Source organism: Psammomys obesus, unplaced genomic scaffold, assembly GCF_907164565.1.
Source record: "Psammomys obesus unplaced genomic scaffold, mPsaObe1.curated_primary_1811, whole genome shotgun sequence".
Classification (NCBI taxonomy): domain Eukaryota; kingdom Metazoa; phylum Chordata; class Mammalia; order Rodentia; family Muridae; genus Psammomys; species Psammomys obesus.
In genome coordinates this window covers 2,199,616-2,215,562 of record NW_026591598.1, presented here as the reverse complement: position 1 = coordinate 2,215,562, position 15,947 = coordinate 2,199,616, and the positions used below count along the sequence as shown (strand labels likewise).

The window sequence follows — 15,947 nt, the reverse complement described above, 5'->3', positions numbered from 1 at the left end:
GTAAGGCAGGATTAGTGAGGACCCAAGCAGTGTTCTCTTACCATGATGCGCATGGTCTTTTGAACAGCAACTGTTTTCTTTTCCCAGAGGGGATCTTTGGAGTAAAACTATCCAACCCAGCCCACAGATGTTGCGGTGTGGCAGGCTGCTCATGGAACATTTGTTCCACTTCATCCCAGAGAGGGCCGGGCACAACTTATAGTGGAATTCTGGATTACTTCTCAGCACATCCCGTGTGTAAGCAAACGAGCTGATCAGAATCAGGTGATGGGTAAGACCTCTGGGTCTACAGACGGCTGAACTTCTCTCAGCTCTCAATGTACTTACTCCTTCACTAGCTGGGTGACTTTGCTTGGCTCTGTTTCCTCGTAGGACAGTGGTTCTCAACCCTCCTAATGCTGTGACCCTTTAATACAGTTCCCCAGGTTGTGGTGACCCCCAACCCAAAAATCATTACACCACAAACTCTCAGAGAATGGTTTTTAAACCATCCTACCTGGTCTTAAGAGGCTGGGTATGAAGATGGGCTGGGTGGCACACACCTGTAATCCCAGCACTCAGAGAGGCAGAGGCAGGCGGATCTCTGTAAGTTTGAGGCCAGCCTGATCTCCAAAGCCAGGATCACCAAGGCTAACAGAGAAACCCTGTCTTGAAAAACAAACAAACAAACAAACAAACAAACAAACAAACAAACAGAGGCCAGGGGTGGTGTGGCACACCGTTAGTACCAGAACTAAAGGCAAAGGCAGGCAGATTATGAGTTCAAGGCCAACCTGGTGTACACAGACCAACCAAGGCTATATAATAAGACCTTGTCTCAAAAGAACAAAAACAAGATGGATCATGTCTTTAATCGCAGCACATGGGAAGCAGAGGAAGTCAAATCTCTGTGAGTTTGAAGCCAGCCTGGTCTATGAAGTGAGTTCCAGCCAGGCTATTGTTGTAGAGAGACCCTGTCTCTCTGCAACACCCCCCAACACACAAAAGACCAAAACCAAATAAAACAAAAACTTCAAAAGAACAGGCCTCATATTAAAGAGCTGTATAATTTAGAAAACAATTCAAAGACTACAACGTTACTTGAAATCTGCAAATAACAAACAAAACCAAACAAACAAACAAAAAACCCCAACAACAACAAAAAACAAACAGCACTCCCCTCCCAAAAAAAAAAAAAAAAAAAAAAAACCCAGTGAAATATTTACTGTCATCTCACAGATAAGGCATCAAGAATTCAGAAGGGCAAAAATAAAAGTTCACAGAAGTGGTAGAGCTGGGATTTCGAGCTTTGTAACTTACAATTCAGCACTCTGCAATTCACAAGAGAACTTTGTTTTCACTGAGTACTGCGCCGACAGGACATTGTTTAGACATGTCTGAAAGGGCATTCAGGGACCCAGAGTGGAATGGCCAGGTTAGCAACATGGTAGAAAAATGCAGCCACCCAGAACGCTTGTGGCTGCTCCGAAATAGTTTTCTCTGGTTCAGGAGGACTCAGGTGGCATATGCTACCACGAATCTTACATTTTTGAGAAATCTTTTATTAGAAGATGTCCCAGAAGGCAACAGTTTAAAATCAAGCAATTAATGATTACAACTAAATACAAAATTCCAGGTAAACTTGCCTTTCAAAATAAACCAGACTCTTGCAACAGGAGGTTTTTTTTTTCCTTGTACAAAAACAGGTAACACCACTTTGCAAAAAGCATACAAAAATACAGTATTAAAAAAAAAAAAGGCGCCCCCAGCATAGAACCCAACAGCAGCTTATAAAACATAAGCCATTCAGATGAGACTTCAGCCTGTTTCCCACTTGTCCTCCTAAGATAGTTCCAGGAGTCCCTTGGTGCCTGGAAGTCCTGCCCCAGCAGGTAGAACAGCCACTTCCAAAACTTCCTTTAGGACTCGGCCAAGAAGCAATGCAAAGGCCAATCTCTGTCCGCAGCTGATTTGGAAGTGGTAGATGGTTTTTGAGCGCCGCAGGTAGCATTTACTGTCCATCTGTCCCCGGCACTGTTCTCCTAGCTCCAAACCCAGGGCCCACGGGAAGGAATCTGCCTTCTGGGGCAGAGTTCTGGAAAGGTAGACTCTTCTTCCAGGCAAAGCTTAGGATCTCCTGAGGATGCTCCCATGCCGGCTGCTAGCTTGGGTGACTTTCCTAGATTGAAGGCGGCGCCTAGATTCCACCAGGAGCTGGAGAACACAGCTGGAGCCGATGCTATTGTGGCCTGTCGAGAGCAGTGCACCCTGACAACCCACTAGGAAGTAAGAGCACCTTCTGAGGCACCCACCCCGTGACCCCAAGCAGCTCCCCTCTCAGTCTCTCTGTAAGGCCCAAATTCTGGGGAAAGGATGTGACTGGCAGAGAACCGGGATGGCGGCCGCAGAGTCAGCAAACCCCTTGGAGTTGCTTGAGAAGGACAGGTTTGCGCCGTTCCAGCAGAATTTAGACATGAGAGGCAGGTGGGAAAGAGGAAGTGGTAGGGTTCTTCCTTCCCAGGGACCACACATCTGCCTTGAGAAAAAGTTCCAAGCTGGGCTTCAAATGGCCCTGCAGAAAACACGGGGCAAGGAACGCTGTTCATGAACCAGGATGCCATGCTTTCCCCAGGCCTCAGGCTATGCCCCATTCCCCTAAGTCCTGGGGAAATATTTCTGGTCTGTGTGAAAGGGTGTTGTGGTGCCCATTGCATAACAAAGGCAGGAGGAAACAAAAAAGTCCCTTGTGAGGATAGAAAGGTCCCTCTCTGAAAGGCCCAGAGAGCTCTGAGACAAAGACTCTACAGGCCAAGCCCTTCTCAAAGTCATGGCATTGAGTGTGGAGGGAAGGGCGTGGCCTAACAGCCTAATATAGCTTCAAGGTTTCCACTCCTCAGCTACTGTAAAGTGTCTGACAGTGAGGTAATGGTCCATGCTAATCAAGTCGGTGAGCTCGTCTTCACCCAGGACAGCTTGCTTGTCTCCTGGAAAACAGAGCCTCGGGGACAGCATCCAGGCCCAGCTGTCCTTGCATCATCCCCAGAGACAGCAGTGAGAGCAGCATCTTTTCCTAGCCCAAAGCTCCAGCACAGTTTGAGATTTCATGCAGGCTGCAGCTCTGACATCGTCCACCACCTGTTGCATAGCATCTGTCAGCCTTTCCTCCCAGAGCTGGTGAGCTAGGCAGATCCCAAGCCTCCTCAGTCAGCTGCCTGCTGGGAAGCCAATGGCGCCAGAGAAGGACAGTGCTCCCGTGAATCAGGGAAGAGGGAGTAGTTGGGTTTCGAGGTTTCCAAGAATGCAAGCCCTTATTGTGTGTGCACTGGCTGCAATGCATTCTGGGATCTACTACTGTCCAGGCTGCCCCGCCATAACCAAAATGTGCAAAATTACTAAAAGGGAGAGAGAGGTTAAAAAATAAACTTGTGTCTGTAGGACAGGGAGGTCAGGCTTTTTGGTGGGTTAGTAGCCACTGAGGTACGCAATTCTCTTTTGCAGTTGCTGTTGCCGACACCGGAGCTGCCTTTTCTCTGTAGCCATCTTCTTTTCAGCCCCCACCAGAGCCTGCAAGTATTCTAATGCCTTGCTTAGGATCACGACTTTGGGGGCCTTAGAGCAGCTGGCCAGGGTGGGCACCTGGTCCCGCAGGGCCAGGAATCGTGATCGGAGGTCATTCCTCCTTTTCCTTTCTAGGAAGTTATGGTTCTTTCTCTTGGTCACATCCTCAGTATCAGAACTGGCAGGTCTGGGATGGCAGGACTGGGGAGCTTCGCTTTCCACCGGTGGGGGGCTCACAGTCTCTTCCTCCTCCTCTTCCTCCTCCTCCTCCTCTTTCTCCTGGGGAGCTTCTATCTCCGGAGCCTCCTCCTGGGGACCCCTGTCTGGAGGCCCCTCTTGAGAGCAACTTTCTGGAGGAAAGCGGGCGGCGTAGTTATGCTGTTGTTGGTGGATGGAGATGTGGAAGTGTTTCATGCAGGGGTCCAGGGGGTCTGCTCGCACGGTGATGGTGACCGGCTTTCGGATGTCCAGAGACCGCCTCTTCTCCACAGTCACCACATCGATTTCCTCGCCTTCTGTCCAAAAAGAGATATGAAGAGGAGAAATGTACTCTGTGAGAGATACGTACATACACACACCCTTTCTAAACGTCTCAGCCTGTGAGAGCAGATGACACGTCCATGATTTAGATATCACCGAACTGAAGTGGGGAGAGAGACGGCCGATTCATTTACACTAGGGGAATGGCAGAGTGAAGGGGGAAATAAGCAAGGAAAAGAGTCTCCGGTTTCCTCCTGCACAACAAGGCTTGGATAAGAACAAAAGGCAGACCCAAGCCAACAGCCCCCAGTCTGTAAGGCTCTCTCCTCCCCCACTGAGGGGATGGAGAGAAAAAGCTACCGGCCTGGGACAAAGTTTAGCTATAAAGATCTTCTCCATTCGGGCTCTTTCATGCCCCATCAGAATTGTAAATGAGGGGTCTGTGGGCAGAGTTGCCCTTTGTTCCTGCCCAGCACAGCCTGCGCTTGGGAATTGTTACTTTTCACAAGTTATAAATCCTATTATCCCCCACCTCTCTATTCTGCCATCCTTTCAGCTGAAGATGCAGGGAAGGGAGGGCTACAACTGGTTCTCTGCAGCCACGGAGAGGAGGGGAAGGGTTTCCCTCAGGAGCATTTTGTTCCGGGGTTCAATGGGTTTCTAAAGCCATCCATCATTTATAGGTCATCTGCCCCACCCCCACCACTGGACCAGAAGAGGGTTGTATTTATAATCACAGGTCATAAGAGCCTCAGGAACTTCACAAAGGTACAAGGGACCATTTCCCAACGAGCTGCACCACAGGAGCATTAGAGTGACCCAGATACAAAGATGCCAGGGACTCAGAGACACCAGGAAGTATCCCTACCATTCCCTATCTGGAAGATCTGAGATGAAGCAATTAGGTAAGGCAATTAGGGAAAGACCCTCCTGCTCCCCACATTTTGTAGTCCTCAACATAGAAGACCACCTTTAAAGCATTCTGGCCGACAAGAGAAGAGCTCCGTTCTCTGCCTCTTTTGCATATCAGGAGGCTTGAGACCCTTTGTCAGGAAGGTTTCCATTGTGTGGACAATCGCATTATTTCTCCATTAATAAAACCTGACCATTCAGCCCCCTGGCCTCAAAGCCTGTGATTGGCTGGCTAAACAGTGTTTGGAATGCTGTTTTCCCTAGTCCCTAGTCCCTATTGGCTGAGCTGTGCCGTCAGTCACACTCCCCACCCCACCCCCTCATTGTTTGCAATCTGTTGCATTTTGTTCTAGGCCATGTGGCCAGAGAGTGAATCAGGGAGCCCACAAACAGGTTCAGGTTAGAGGGCAGGTCAGAAAAATGATTCAAGTTTCCATACATCCCAAACCTTTAATTTTCACTGTTAAATCTCACAGCACGGAGAGCTGTATCTAAGGAAGGTATCATTTAAGACACCATTCTCCTTTGCAGCAAGTAGTATCTGATTCTACAAGATAAGCGGTGTCCTCAGCTGGACAACCAAGTTCAACCCTCCTCGTTTTCAAAAGAAGAAGCGGAGGCCCAGATCAGACCCACCGTCCGTCCCTTTTTTGAGGGTCTGGGTCCCAAATAAGGATCTCCAAACTTCCAAAATGAAGATCTCTCCTCCAACAGCCCTTGTTGAGCTGGGTCTCCACTAGTTTCTTGATCTCAGGATTCCCATCTGAGCCATTAGACAAACACAAGCTCCCTTGGCAAGTTAAAAACCACCTTAACACAGTGGCTCCAAGAAAAAAAAAAAAAAAAAAAAGAGAGAGACTTTTAATTTGGGTCTAAATATAAAACAACTTCCACATCCAATTCCTCAGTTCCCTCTCAAATGCTATTCTTTCTCACTGCAGTGACTTTTCTGTCACAGTGAGCTTGCCAAAGCTGCACCTGCAATGCCACCCTTTCCAGTGCTCCAGTGAGTAGGGGGGCTACGAGGCTGGGTAAGAAGGTGGTCTGACCTCAGTGAAGTCAGCCCTTCATCAGGACGGAGGGCGGCCTGGAGTGCTGTGACCATTACCTCAACACCAGCTCTTCTCCCAGAGATGGGACAAAGTAGGAATCAGTGAACATTTGTTGACTGCAGAAGAGCAGCTGAAGTGCACAGATGTACTGGGAGGGAGACTGGGCACCTACCTAAAGCCAACGCAACAGGCAGGGTGCAGCCCTTCTCAAAGAAGCTTTGAGGAAGACCTGCCCCAGCCCCCCAAATATCAAGGAAGACTGGGGAGGACGGTTGGGGGGGGGGGGAAGCTGGCTAGACAGCGGGAGGCCTGGGCTCACTCCACTCATTTCCTGTCTCCCAGCCTCACTTTTCCCATCTGTTAAGAGGAGCGTCTATTTTTCCTCCACCTGTCTCACGGGTCACTGGTGGTGAGGATGTTTAAGGGGTAAGGAGAGGGACTAGGACAAGAGAAGAGAATTAAAGTAAAGCAGGCAGGAGGTTGTGGTTTTTGAGTGAACGAGGGCTTTTGGTTCTGCACAAAAGGTTCCTTAGTCTTTTTCTCCCTTAGGGAAGTGTGAGTTTCCCAGGCAAAGAGGCAGTAACAAAAAAAGCTTCAAGCTTGGAATGACTCTTAAGGGAACCCTTTCAAACCACCCAAGGACAGAAATCCCCTACAGTCCGATCCGAGTATTGTCCTCTCTAAGCGCCAAACCTCACCAGTCGCCCCTGTCCCCTGGGGCTCCAATCACCATCAGAGGGACGCTGGCTCCCTCCCCACTTCTCCAAACTGTTTACCAACACACCCACGTGCCAGACAGACACAGCTGGGGGCTACTCCGACGGCTTCCGTCAGAAAATGGGGAGGTGATGGGAAGGTTTAAGACCCGAGACTTGGTCTCAGGCAGCGGTAGAGCTCTGGCCACCCATGAGGTGCCTCCCCCTTAGCTAGCCCGGGGTGGTCCTTACCGGAGTCGCTGGGGCTCTCGGACCCGGAGCAGGCCTGGGTTTTGGGCTCGCTCAGCTGACACTGCGTGGCGGGCGCCGGGTTACTGGTTTCCAGACTGGGAGTGCCGTCCGAGGTAGCGGGCGCTTTGGGCGGGTTCCCCCGGGGCGCGCCTGGGGCGAGCCTGTCGCTCACCGCTCTCTCCAGCCGTTCCCGGGCGGAGAAGCCGCTCCACATGCAGTCGCGACGGATGATGGAAGCATAATTCCTGCCCCAAGCTTTCGAATGGCCCCGAGATTCCGCCTCGTCCCCGGCACCCCCTCCGGGCCACGGCTCCCCGGGACTAATCCCAGAGGCTGGGTCCCCGGCGCCGGGACCGGAGCCCCAGGGAGGCGACGTGGGGGGCGACGGCACCAGCTCGAATTTCTTCCAGATGTCCTCGCTGGGCGCCGTGGAGCGGTAGAAATCCTCTCCGCAGTCATAGTCGTAGAAATAGTGCTGGTACGAGTCGAAGTCCATGTCCGCTCCCTGCGGGAGGGAAGGGGAGACGTGCTGACTGCGGTCCCGGCCGAGGGAAGAGGCGGCTCCGAGTCCCTCGCCGCAGCCAGCTGCGGGGCTCCGGTCCCTCCCCAGGCCCAACAGCTTGCAGCCCGCGCCTTGACCCCTGGTCCCGGCAAGCCTGGCCTAGGGTCAGCTCGCTCGGGGCAGCTCGCGGCGGGCCGACCAGGCTGCGGGGAGCGAGTTCAAAGCAAACTTTGCCAGCACCGCCCGGAGCGCAGCTCCCGGGGCACAGCAGGGCCGGGCGGGGGCGCGCTGTCTCGAACGCAGTCTGCAGCCTTGCAGCCCACCCGTCCCCCGGGAACCCGTGCCCGGGCCACCCGCAGCCTCACCTCGCTCCCGCCGCCCGCCACCTGGAGCGGAGCGGCTCCCCGCCGGCTCGGGGAAGCCCGGCAGCCCGCACACACACACATGCGCGCCACCGAGCGCGCGGCCCCGCACTCACGAGCGCGCCCCCCGCGCGCGCTCCCCCCTCCTTGCTCGCACACGGCAGCCAGGACGCTCCCGGGATCGACGCGGGAGCGCGATCTGCAGGCGCATTGTTTCCCGACTGCTTTATATCTCGTCGCGTGCCCGGGGCTTGGGGGACCAGGGGAGGGGGGGTGGTCCCTAGGAGACAAGCCCCACCCCCTCCCTCCCCTCTTTCCACTGGCGACAGGTGGGGCCGGCCCCACCTCCTGGCCGCACTGGTCGTTTCTATTCTATCCCTTGAAGCCCCCCTAATAAATTGCTGGGGAGCGCGGAGCAGAAGAGCTGATGCAGCCCCGCGGTCTCCTGGTGGAGGCGTGACTCCTCAGAGAGGCTCTGGCGGTCCCGGCGACCTCACTAAAGCCGCGCTCCACGCCTACTCAGAGCTAAGGACTAGAGCTGCTCCCCGCCCCACCCTGCTAGCCTACTTCCCAGGGCGCGCCCCACTGGGTTCAGGTGCGTCCCACCCCTGACAGAGGTGGAGGTGGGAGTGCACACACTGCTCCTCCACCGCGCCACCTGGCGGCCCGCGGCCCTGAACCCAGGCTCTTCAACCCATTGCTCCATCAACCCTTAGCCCATTCCTTAGCTCAGTGGCTCAAACCTGAAGAGCAGGGAAGATTGCGGGCTATGAAGCATGCAACACATAACCTCTCCCGAGCCCCAGTCTCACCTGTGAAATGAAGGAACGGTAATGACCTCATGGGGTCGTCTGGGAGGATCTGTTTACTAAAAAGATAGAGCATCTTGGGAAGGGACGTGAGAGAATGGGAACACCACCGGCTCAGCCCCTGGGGAGGGTAGTGAGACACCCCCACCCCCTCCAGGCCCTAGCTGGAACTTGATCCCTCCTTCACAGCCCTGACTCCCAATACTCATCCTCCACACAAAACTCACCTAAGAGCTGTTTTAGAGGCTGGGGTCTGGGGGTGTGGAGACTTCATTCAGGTCCCTGTTTTATACTTCCTAGCTGTGGGGTCAAGGTGTTTGAAGCTTTGCCTGGAATCCCTGGCCAAGATGATGAATATATAATTCCTTTGTGTTATAGTACACGTTACCTTCGAAGGGGGGGAAAAACAAACAACTTAACTACACAGCCTAAGATTTAGTCCAAGGAAAGTAATTTAGGATAGCAGCCAATACATCTTGATGCCTCCACCTGGCATCAAGGTCTGGTGTCTGGTTGTCTGCCATCCTTCTCTTCCTCCCACCCTTTTCTTCTAACTACTCCAAAGTACCCACTGTTGCCATCCTAACAGACTGAAGCCAATAAGTATAAACACTTCTCTTTGTTTTGGAATAGGGGACGGGAGCTGTGAGATGACCCATGAGTTGGGTGAGAAGGCAGGGCGTGTGTGACTCCGTTTTCCATTTGTTGTGTCTAAGGTGTGTGGGGGACATCCTTGAGAGCGGGAATCAGCTCTTACTTGCTTTGTATTCCTTACACCTAGACCGGCTTCTGGCAATATTTATGCACTGACTTCCTGAGTGACCTAGCCAACCAGAGTTTATTGAGACTGCCTGTATGCCCTGCTCTGGGCTGTCCCTGGAGGCCCAGAAAAGACTCCAAGTTTGTTTGCAGCCCTGTTGTAAAGGGATTAGACTGCTTTTTCGGTGTCTTGTTCTCAGGCTTGCAGAGGTTTGGGGTGGTTGCTGTACTGATCAGGAGTCTTGGTTACAATGGCAGGAACCAAAATCATCAGGACAATATCCGTTTACATTTATTTCTTTTATGTTCATTGGTATTTGGCCTGTGTGTATGTCTCTGTGAGAGTGTTGAGCCTCTGGAACTGGATGGAGTTGCAGACAGTTGTGAGCTGCCTCGTGGGTTCTGGGAATCGAACCAGGATCTTCTGGAAAATCAGACAGAGCTCTGAACCACAGAGCCATCTCTCCAGCCCGGAAAATAACTTTTAAGGGAGACATTGCTGTGTAGAATTCATAGGAGGCTGGGAATCTGTGTTCTGTGTGTGTGTGTGTGTGTGTGTGTGTGTGTGTGTGTGTGTTGTTTTTGGTTTTGAAACAGAGTCTCACTCTGCTGCCCAGGCTTAGCTAGAACTCACTATATAAAGCCAGACATGGTGGCCCATACCTGTATTCCCAATACAGCCTTCTAATGCTATAACACAAGGGTGTTCCAATTCCCTTGCTGGAGACAATCTAGCAAGGAGACTATTGCCTGATTAAAGATTTTAATGTAGTGAGGGCATCATGGCACACACCTGTAATTCTAGCTACCTGGGAAGCTAACCACAGGAGGATTACTTGAACGTTGGGCAACATATTGAAACCTTGCCTCAAGACTAAAATAATTTTTCTTCAGGGATGGGAATCAAACCTAGGGTCTAATGCAGGCTGGGCAAAAGCTTTACCCCTGATCCATATCCCTAGACCTAAAGTATTAAGAGAGCTAAGAAAGTATCGGTGCTAGTCCAAAGGGTCTGGGTAGCAGAGAAAGCCAGATCATGGAGACTGGTGATGGTGATCCCCAGCAATATCCATCAAGAGCTCTCTGGATTGGGGTTGGAGAGATGGCTTAGAGGTTAAGAGCACCTGCTGCTCTTCTAGAGAACTCAGGGTCAATTCCCAGAAACCACACAACTGTCTGTAATTCCTGTTCCAGGAGATCTGACACCCTCACACAGAAATAGACGCAGTCGAAACACCAATGTATGTATACATAAAATAGAAACAAATTATTAAAAAAAAAAAAATCTCTCTGCGTGCAAAGTGCTGGCCCAGGGTCTGGGAAGATGGAAACATCGTTCTTTGAATTCTCTTAGTTCATCCCCCACCTTACTTATGTGCTGGCTCATCCAGCAGCTCTCTGAAAGCCATTCTGCTCCTCATGTAGCTCCGCCCACAGGGAGAGGAGGCACTCAGCAACAAACAGAGAAATCCAGTGTGTTCCAAAGCCTCACTTCCCCTTATAAATTAATGAATTGGCGTCTGATTTGAAATATCAGTCTCATGAGCCTGGTTAATGTGTGTCTGTTCCGAGGAGAAGCTGCAGCTTTTAGGACTAACAACTGTGGTGTCTGAGTTAATGTCTGGACCCAGCACGGTGATAAATTCACCAAGGTAACAAATGCTACCCTGGAGACAGCCAAATTATCTGCAATTTTGTTGTTGTTGCTGCTCTAATTCATTAAAAATATATACATACATATATGTGTGTATGTATACTGTGTTTGTGTCGGGGGTATGCGGAGGTCGAAAGACAACTGGTGGGAGTCAGTACCGTTCTCCCAACGTTTCGGGAATTAACCTCTGGTCACTGGGTTTGGCAGTAGGCGCCTTTACCCACTGGGCCATCTCACTGGGCTTGATGTTTTGTTTTTATTTCTCTGAGACAGAGATTCATCTAGCACAGGTTGTCCTCTAACTAACTCACTGTGTAATTAAGGCTGCCTTGATTGAACTCCTGATCCTTTTGCTTCCAGCTCCCATGTGCTGTCATTGTCTGCATTAAAAAAAAAAAAAAGTTATTTATTTATCTAGGTGGGTTTATTGCTTGTTTTGTTTTGCTTTTAAGATGGGGCCTTATTTAGCCCAAGCTGGCCTGGAACTTCTGTCCACCCTCTGTCTCAATGCCTGCCTCAACCTCCCAAGTATTGGAATTATCTATCATTTACTTATTTACTTTTGTTTTGCTTAAAGAATCTGTAGGCCATTCTGGCTTTGAACTTGTGGCAATCCTAAGTGGAGAGAGAGAAAGAGAGAGAAAGAGAGAGAGGTGATTTATGCAATTAGTTGCATATAGTCAAAATAGCATGGATATTGACTATTTGTTTACTTAAAAACTGAGGGATGGTTAGGTAACTCAGAAGGTAAAGCATTTGCCTTCAAGCCTGACAACCTGAGGACAACAATTAATTTAATTTTATTGTTGCCTGCGTAGTTGAGGGTATGTGCATGTGAGTGCCGGCACGCATGTCACTGCCCACAAGCGTGCAGGTCAGAGAACAACTTCTGGGAGTCAGTTTTCTTCTTTCACTGTGGGCTCCTGGGTATCGAATTCAGGTGATCAGGTTTGCATGGCAAGTGTTGTCACCTACCGAACTAACTTGCCCACTTGGCTCAGCTCTGTGTGTGTGTCTGTGTGTGTGTTACCAGCCTGACTTTACCGCTCCTTTCTTAAACATTTTTTTCAGCTGATTTGCTTCATTTTTCTTTTGTTTCTATGTACCTATTAGGTATTGGAACACCACCTCTCCCATTCACACCAGCTACAAAGGTTACTTCATGCAGTCTAGTCCAGCATACCAGCTTATCATTCTGTCAGTTACATTTCTCTTTTTCTTGGAATCATTGTCTGGGGACTGTTTGTCTTCCTGTTTGAATCTGATCTTAGTGGTTTCTTGGCTGGCCTCACCAGTCTCAGCCTAGAACTTCCCTTGGAAACCCCCCCTGCTTCTCTTCTGTGCTGATGGGCTGTCATGTAGAGCTCATTTTCTTCCTCTTTCTTGACTTACTTCCTCACTCTGGTGAGGCACATCCTCCAACATCTGCCTGAGAATGTGTACTTGGAAAGAAAAAATTCTGAGATTCAGCCTTACTGAAGTGGTATTTATTATACCCTCGCCTTTGGTTGATAGTTTGGCTTGGTATAAAATTCTAGATTTCCCCTGAGAACTCTTTGGTTCAGAGGGTGTTGCTTTCCTGTTCCCTAGCAATTACTGGTGTACTGAGAAAAATGACACTATTTGTTCTACAGTCCTTTGTTTGTGACCTGCTTTTCTTAATACTTTGAGGTTGTACTCTGGTCTCTAGCATTCTGAATTCAATATGTTCTTGTGTGGATCTATTGTAATAAAGAATTTGACGGGCCTTTGTCCCTGGTAGTTGGGAGTTAGGAGGGAGTCTTGGAATTACCCAAGTATCAGAAATATCTTCTTTATTCATGGTGGCCTCAATAGTTTGTACTGCTATGGTGACTCATGGTGGACCCTTCTATAGTTTAAGAGACCAACTATGTGATTAAAAATTGGTGCTTTGAGCCACCTGCTCTCAATCTAATCTCTGGGGAGGTGATACAGAGCCAGAATTGAGTTCAGTTGTTTTGATAATGATCCCAGCAATGATACCTACCACATCACGAACTCCCCTCCCCCATTCAAACCAAAGACACTGAAGCTCAGGATTTTTGTGGGGTTACTATTTTTTATGATTATATTTTTAATTTATTCCTGTGCTTTTCTTTATTCTCTGACTGTTCCCTCACCTCCTCTTCTCTCCCCATTAGCTCTTTTCTGTTGCATTTTTCAGACAGAGTTTGAATTTCTAATCCTAGCTCACATCAAATTCATGATGTACCCATGTTTGGTTTTGAACTTGTGATCCCCTGCATGTTGGGACTGCAGGTGTAGAACATCATACTACTCTTCTCCAAATGTTCTCTTTTTTGTAGCTTCCTTTTCTTTTTTTCCTCTGGTACAGTTCTTTCTCCTCCCAGCTCCTACCCACCCACTCTGAGGCTACTAATGAGTTTTATAGGAATTACAAATCTTGAAAATTTTTCTTTTTTTCTCTTTTTTTATCTATCGCCTTTGAATTCTTCGTTGTTTGCTATGCCTTGTAGTTTGTTGTTGGAAGAGGACTTCCTCAAATGCATGATGAGTCAAGACAGGGTTTCTCTGTATAGCCTTGGCTGCTCTGAAATCACTCTGTAGACCAGGCTGTCCTTGAAGTCATAGAGATATGCCTGCCTCTGCCTCTCTGTGTGCTGGAATTATAAGCATGTGCCATGCCTGGCTGCTGTTTTTTTTTTTTTTTAAAGTTATTAAAAAATTAAACAGAGCTGGGTGTTGGTGGCATACGCACTTAATCCTAGTACTCGGGAGACACAGGCAGGTGGGTCTTTGAGTTTGAGGGTCAGCCTGGTCTACAGAGGGAGTTCTAGGATAGCTAGGACTACACAGAGAAACCCCATCTTAAAAAATATATATATTTATTTCATTTTAATGTGTTTGAGTGTTTGCCTGTGTGTATGTACCTGGTACCCAAAGGAGGTCATAAGAGGGTATATCCCCTAGAACTGGAATTACTTCTCTAAATGTTCTCTTTTAGAGAACTATCTAAAGAGTTGTGAGCTATCATAGAGGAGCTGGGGACTGACGCTGGGTCCTCTGTGAGATCAGCCAGTGTTCCTTATCACTGAGCCATCTCTCTAGCCCCCTTTTCTACTTTCTTGATAATGTCTTGGATTTACCAAATTTTTTTGTTAATTATAAAAAGTTGGCTTCATGGTTTAAATTTTTATTTACTTTTAAGTTTTACTTTTATTATTTTATTTTATGCATATAGGTGTTTTGCCTGCATGTCTCTCTGTGTGCCATGTGTGAGCCTGGTGCATTCAAAGGCCAGAAGAAGGCATCAGTTCCTCTGGAACTGGAATTGCAGAGGGTTGCGGGCCTTGGAAATTGAACCCAGAACCCCGGAAGAACAGCTACTGCTCTTATTTGCTGAGCCATCTCTCCAGATCCTTTTCCTTTATGTAACTGGTGGTGGTGGCGGTGGGTGAGCATGTGTGGCACAGCACACATGCAGAGGTCACGGTTGTTTCTCTCCTTCCACCTTCACCTGGGTGCAAGGGATGAATTCAGGTTGCCAGGCTTGTGTGAGGAGGGATGGCCCGCTGGCACTTTTTCTTTCTTTTCCTTATCTTCTCTCTCGGTCTCTATCTCTGTTTCTCTCTGTCTCTCCGGTTTTTATTCGAGACAGGATTTCTCTGTGTAGCCGTGGCTGGCCTGGAATTCACTCTATAGACCAGGCTGGCCTCGAACTCAAAGAGATCTACCTGCCTCTGCCTCCCAGTGTGCTGGAATTACACGCATGCACTACTTCACCCATCTCTTTTTCTTTCTTTCTTTTAAATTTACTTTCATTTTGTGACAGGGTGTTGGCTGAGACTGGCCTTGAACGCCTAATTCTCCTGCCTTCACCTCCCAAGCTCCAGGACTGCAGGTACCCACCACTGCGCCCTGCTTTTGTTCATCTTTTAAAAATAATGAAAACTGTACGGGTGTCAAAGAATTGTTTTAAAAATATTTTTAAAATTTATTACCTGTCCATGTTTGATTTTTTTTAATATCTATTTTATAGACCTCCACACACACATTCATGTAGAAATTTCTCAGGAGAAGTCAGGTGTAATTGCACATGTTCTTAATTCCAGTGTTAGGAGGCAGAGGCAGGCCAGCCTGGTCTACATAGTAACCTCTAGGCTAGCCAGTGAGATCCTGTCTCAAAACAAAAGCTCAGGCAAACAGGGTGGAGAATGGAAAGAGTTTAAGGAGCCTCAGCACAAAAGTTTTTAATGTCTCTCTGTAGCCCAGGCTAGCCAGCAATGCCCATGTAACCCAAGCTGGTCATTACCTCAAACTCTTTCTTCCTCAGCCTTCAAAGAATTACAAGTGTGAGGCACCATGCCTTTCTGAATTCTTATTGTTTATTTAAAGATTTGTTTATTTATTTTATGTATGTGAGTGCTCTATCTGCATGTACACCTTCATGTCAGAAGAGGACATCACATCACATTATAGGTGGTTGTGAGCCACCATGTGGTTGCTGGGAATTGAACTCAGGACCTCTGGGAGAGCAGCCAGTGCTCTTAACTACTGAGCCATCTCTCTAGCTTCTGAGTTTTTTGTGCTGTTTTTGTTTGTTTGTTTGGTTGGTTTTTGTTTTATTTTTTTCCAAGACAGAGTTTCCCTGTGTAGTCTTGGCTGTCTTGGACTTGTTTTGTAGACCAGGCTGGCCTTGAACTCTCAGAGATCTGCCTGACTCTGCCTCCCTGAGCACTGGGATCAAAGGTGTGCCCCCCTCAACCCAGCTAAAGTAATCCTTTTTTGTTTTGTTTTTTGAGACAGGGTTTCTCTGTGTAGCCCTGGCTGTCCTGGACTTGCTCTGTAGACCAGGCTGGCCTTGGACTCACAGAGATCTGCCTGCCTCTACCTTCCAGAGTGCTGGGATCAAAGGTGTGCATCATTGCACACCTATTCTTTTTTTTTTTTT

The 15,947-nt window shown here is 48.8% G+C and overlaps 1 protein-coding gene across 1 annotated transcript; it reads right to left on the bottom strand.

The window, feature by feature from the left end:
• Positions 1-1,558: 1,558 nt before the first annotated feature.
• Positions 1,559-7,876, bottom strand: Mycl (MYCL proto-oncogene, bHLH transcription factor). The gene is made up of 3 exons (XM_055611191.1): positions 7,796-7,876; positions 6,929-7,433; positions 1,559-4,052 (listed from the first exon to the last, which is right to left on the bottom strand). The coding sequence occupies exons 1-3, from the start codon at positions 7,874-7,876 to the stop codon at positions 3,442-3,444; spliced, it is 1,197 nt and encodes a 398-aa protein (XP_055467166.1). The 3' UTR covers positions 1,559-3,441.
• Between the last annotated feature and the right edge of the window lie 8,071 nt (positions 7,877-15,947).

Coding starts and splice junctions, on each gene's coding strand:
- Mycl (XM_055611191.1), bottom strand. CDS start 7,876: ATGTGTGTGTGTGCGGGCTGCCGGGCTTCCCCGAGCCGGCGGGGAGCC. Junction 7,434..7,795: donor TGGCGGGCGGCGGGAGCGAG/GTGAGGCTGCGG, acceptor TCCCTCCCGCAG/GGAGCGGACATGGACTTCGA. Junction 4,053..6,928: donor CGAGAGCCCCAGCGACTCCG/GTAAGGACCACC, acceptor CTTTTTGGACAG/AAGGCGAGGAAATCGATGTG.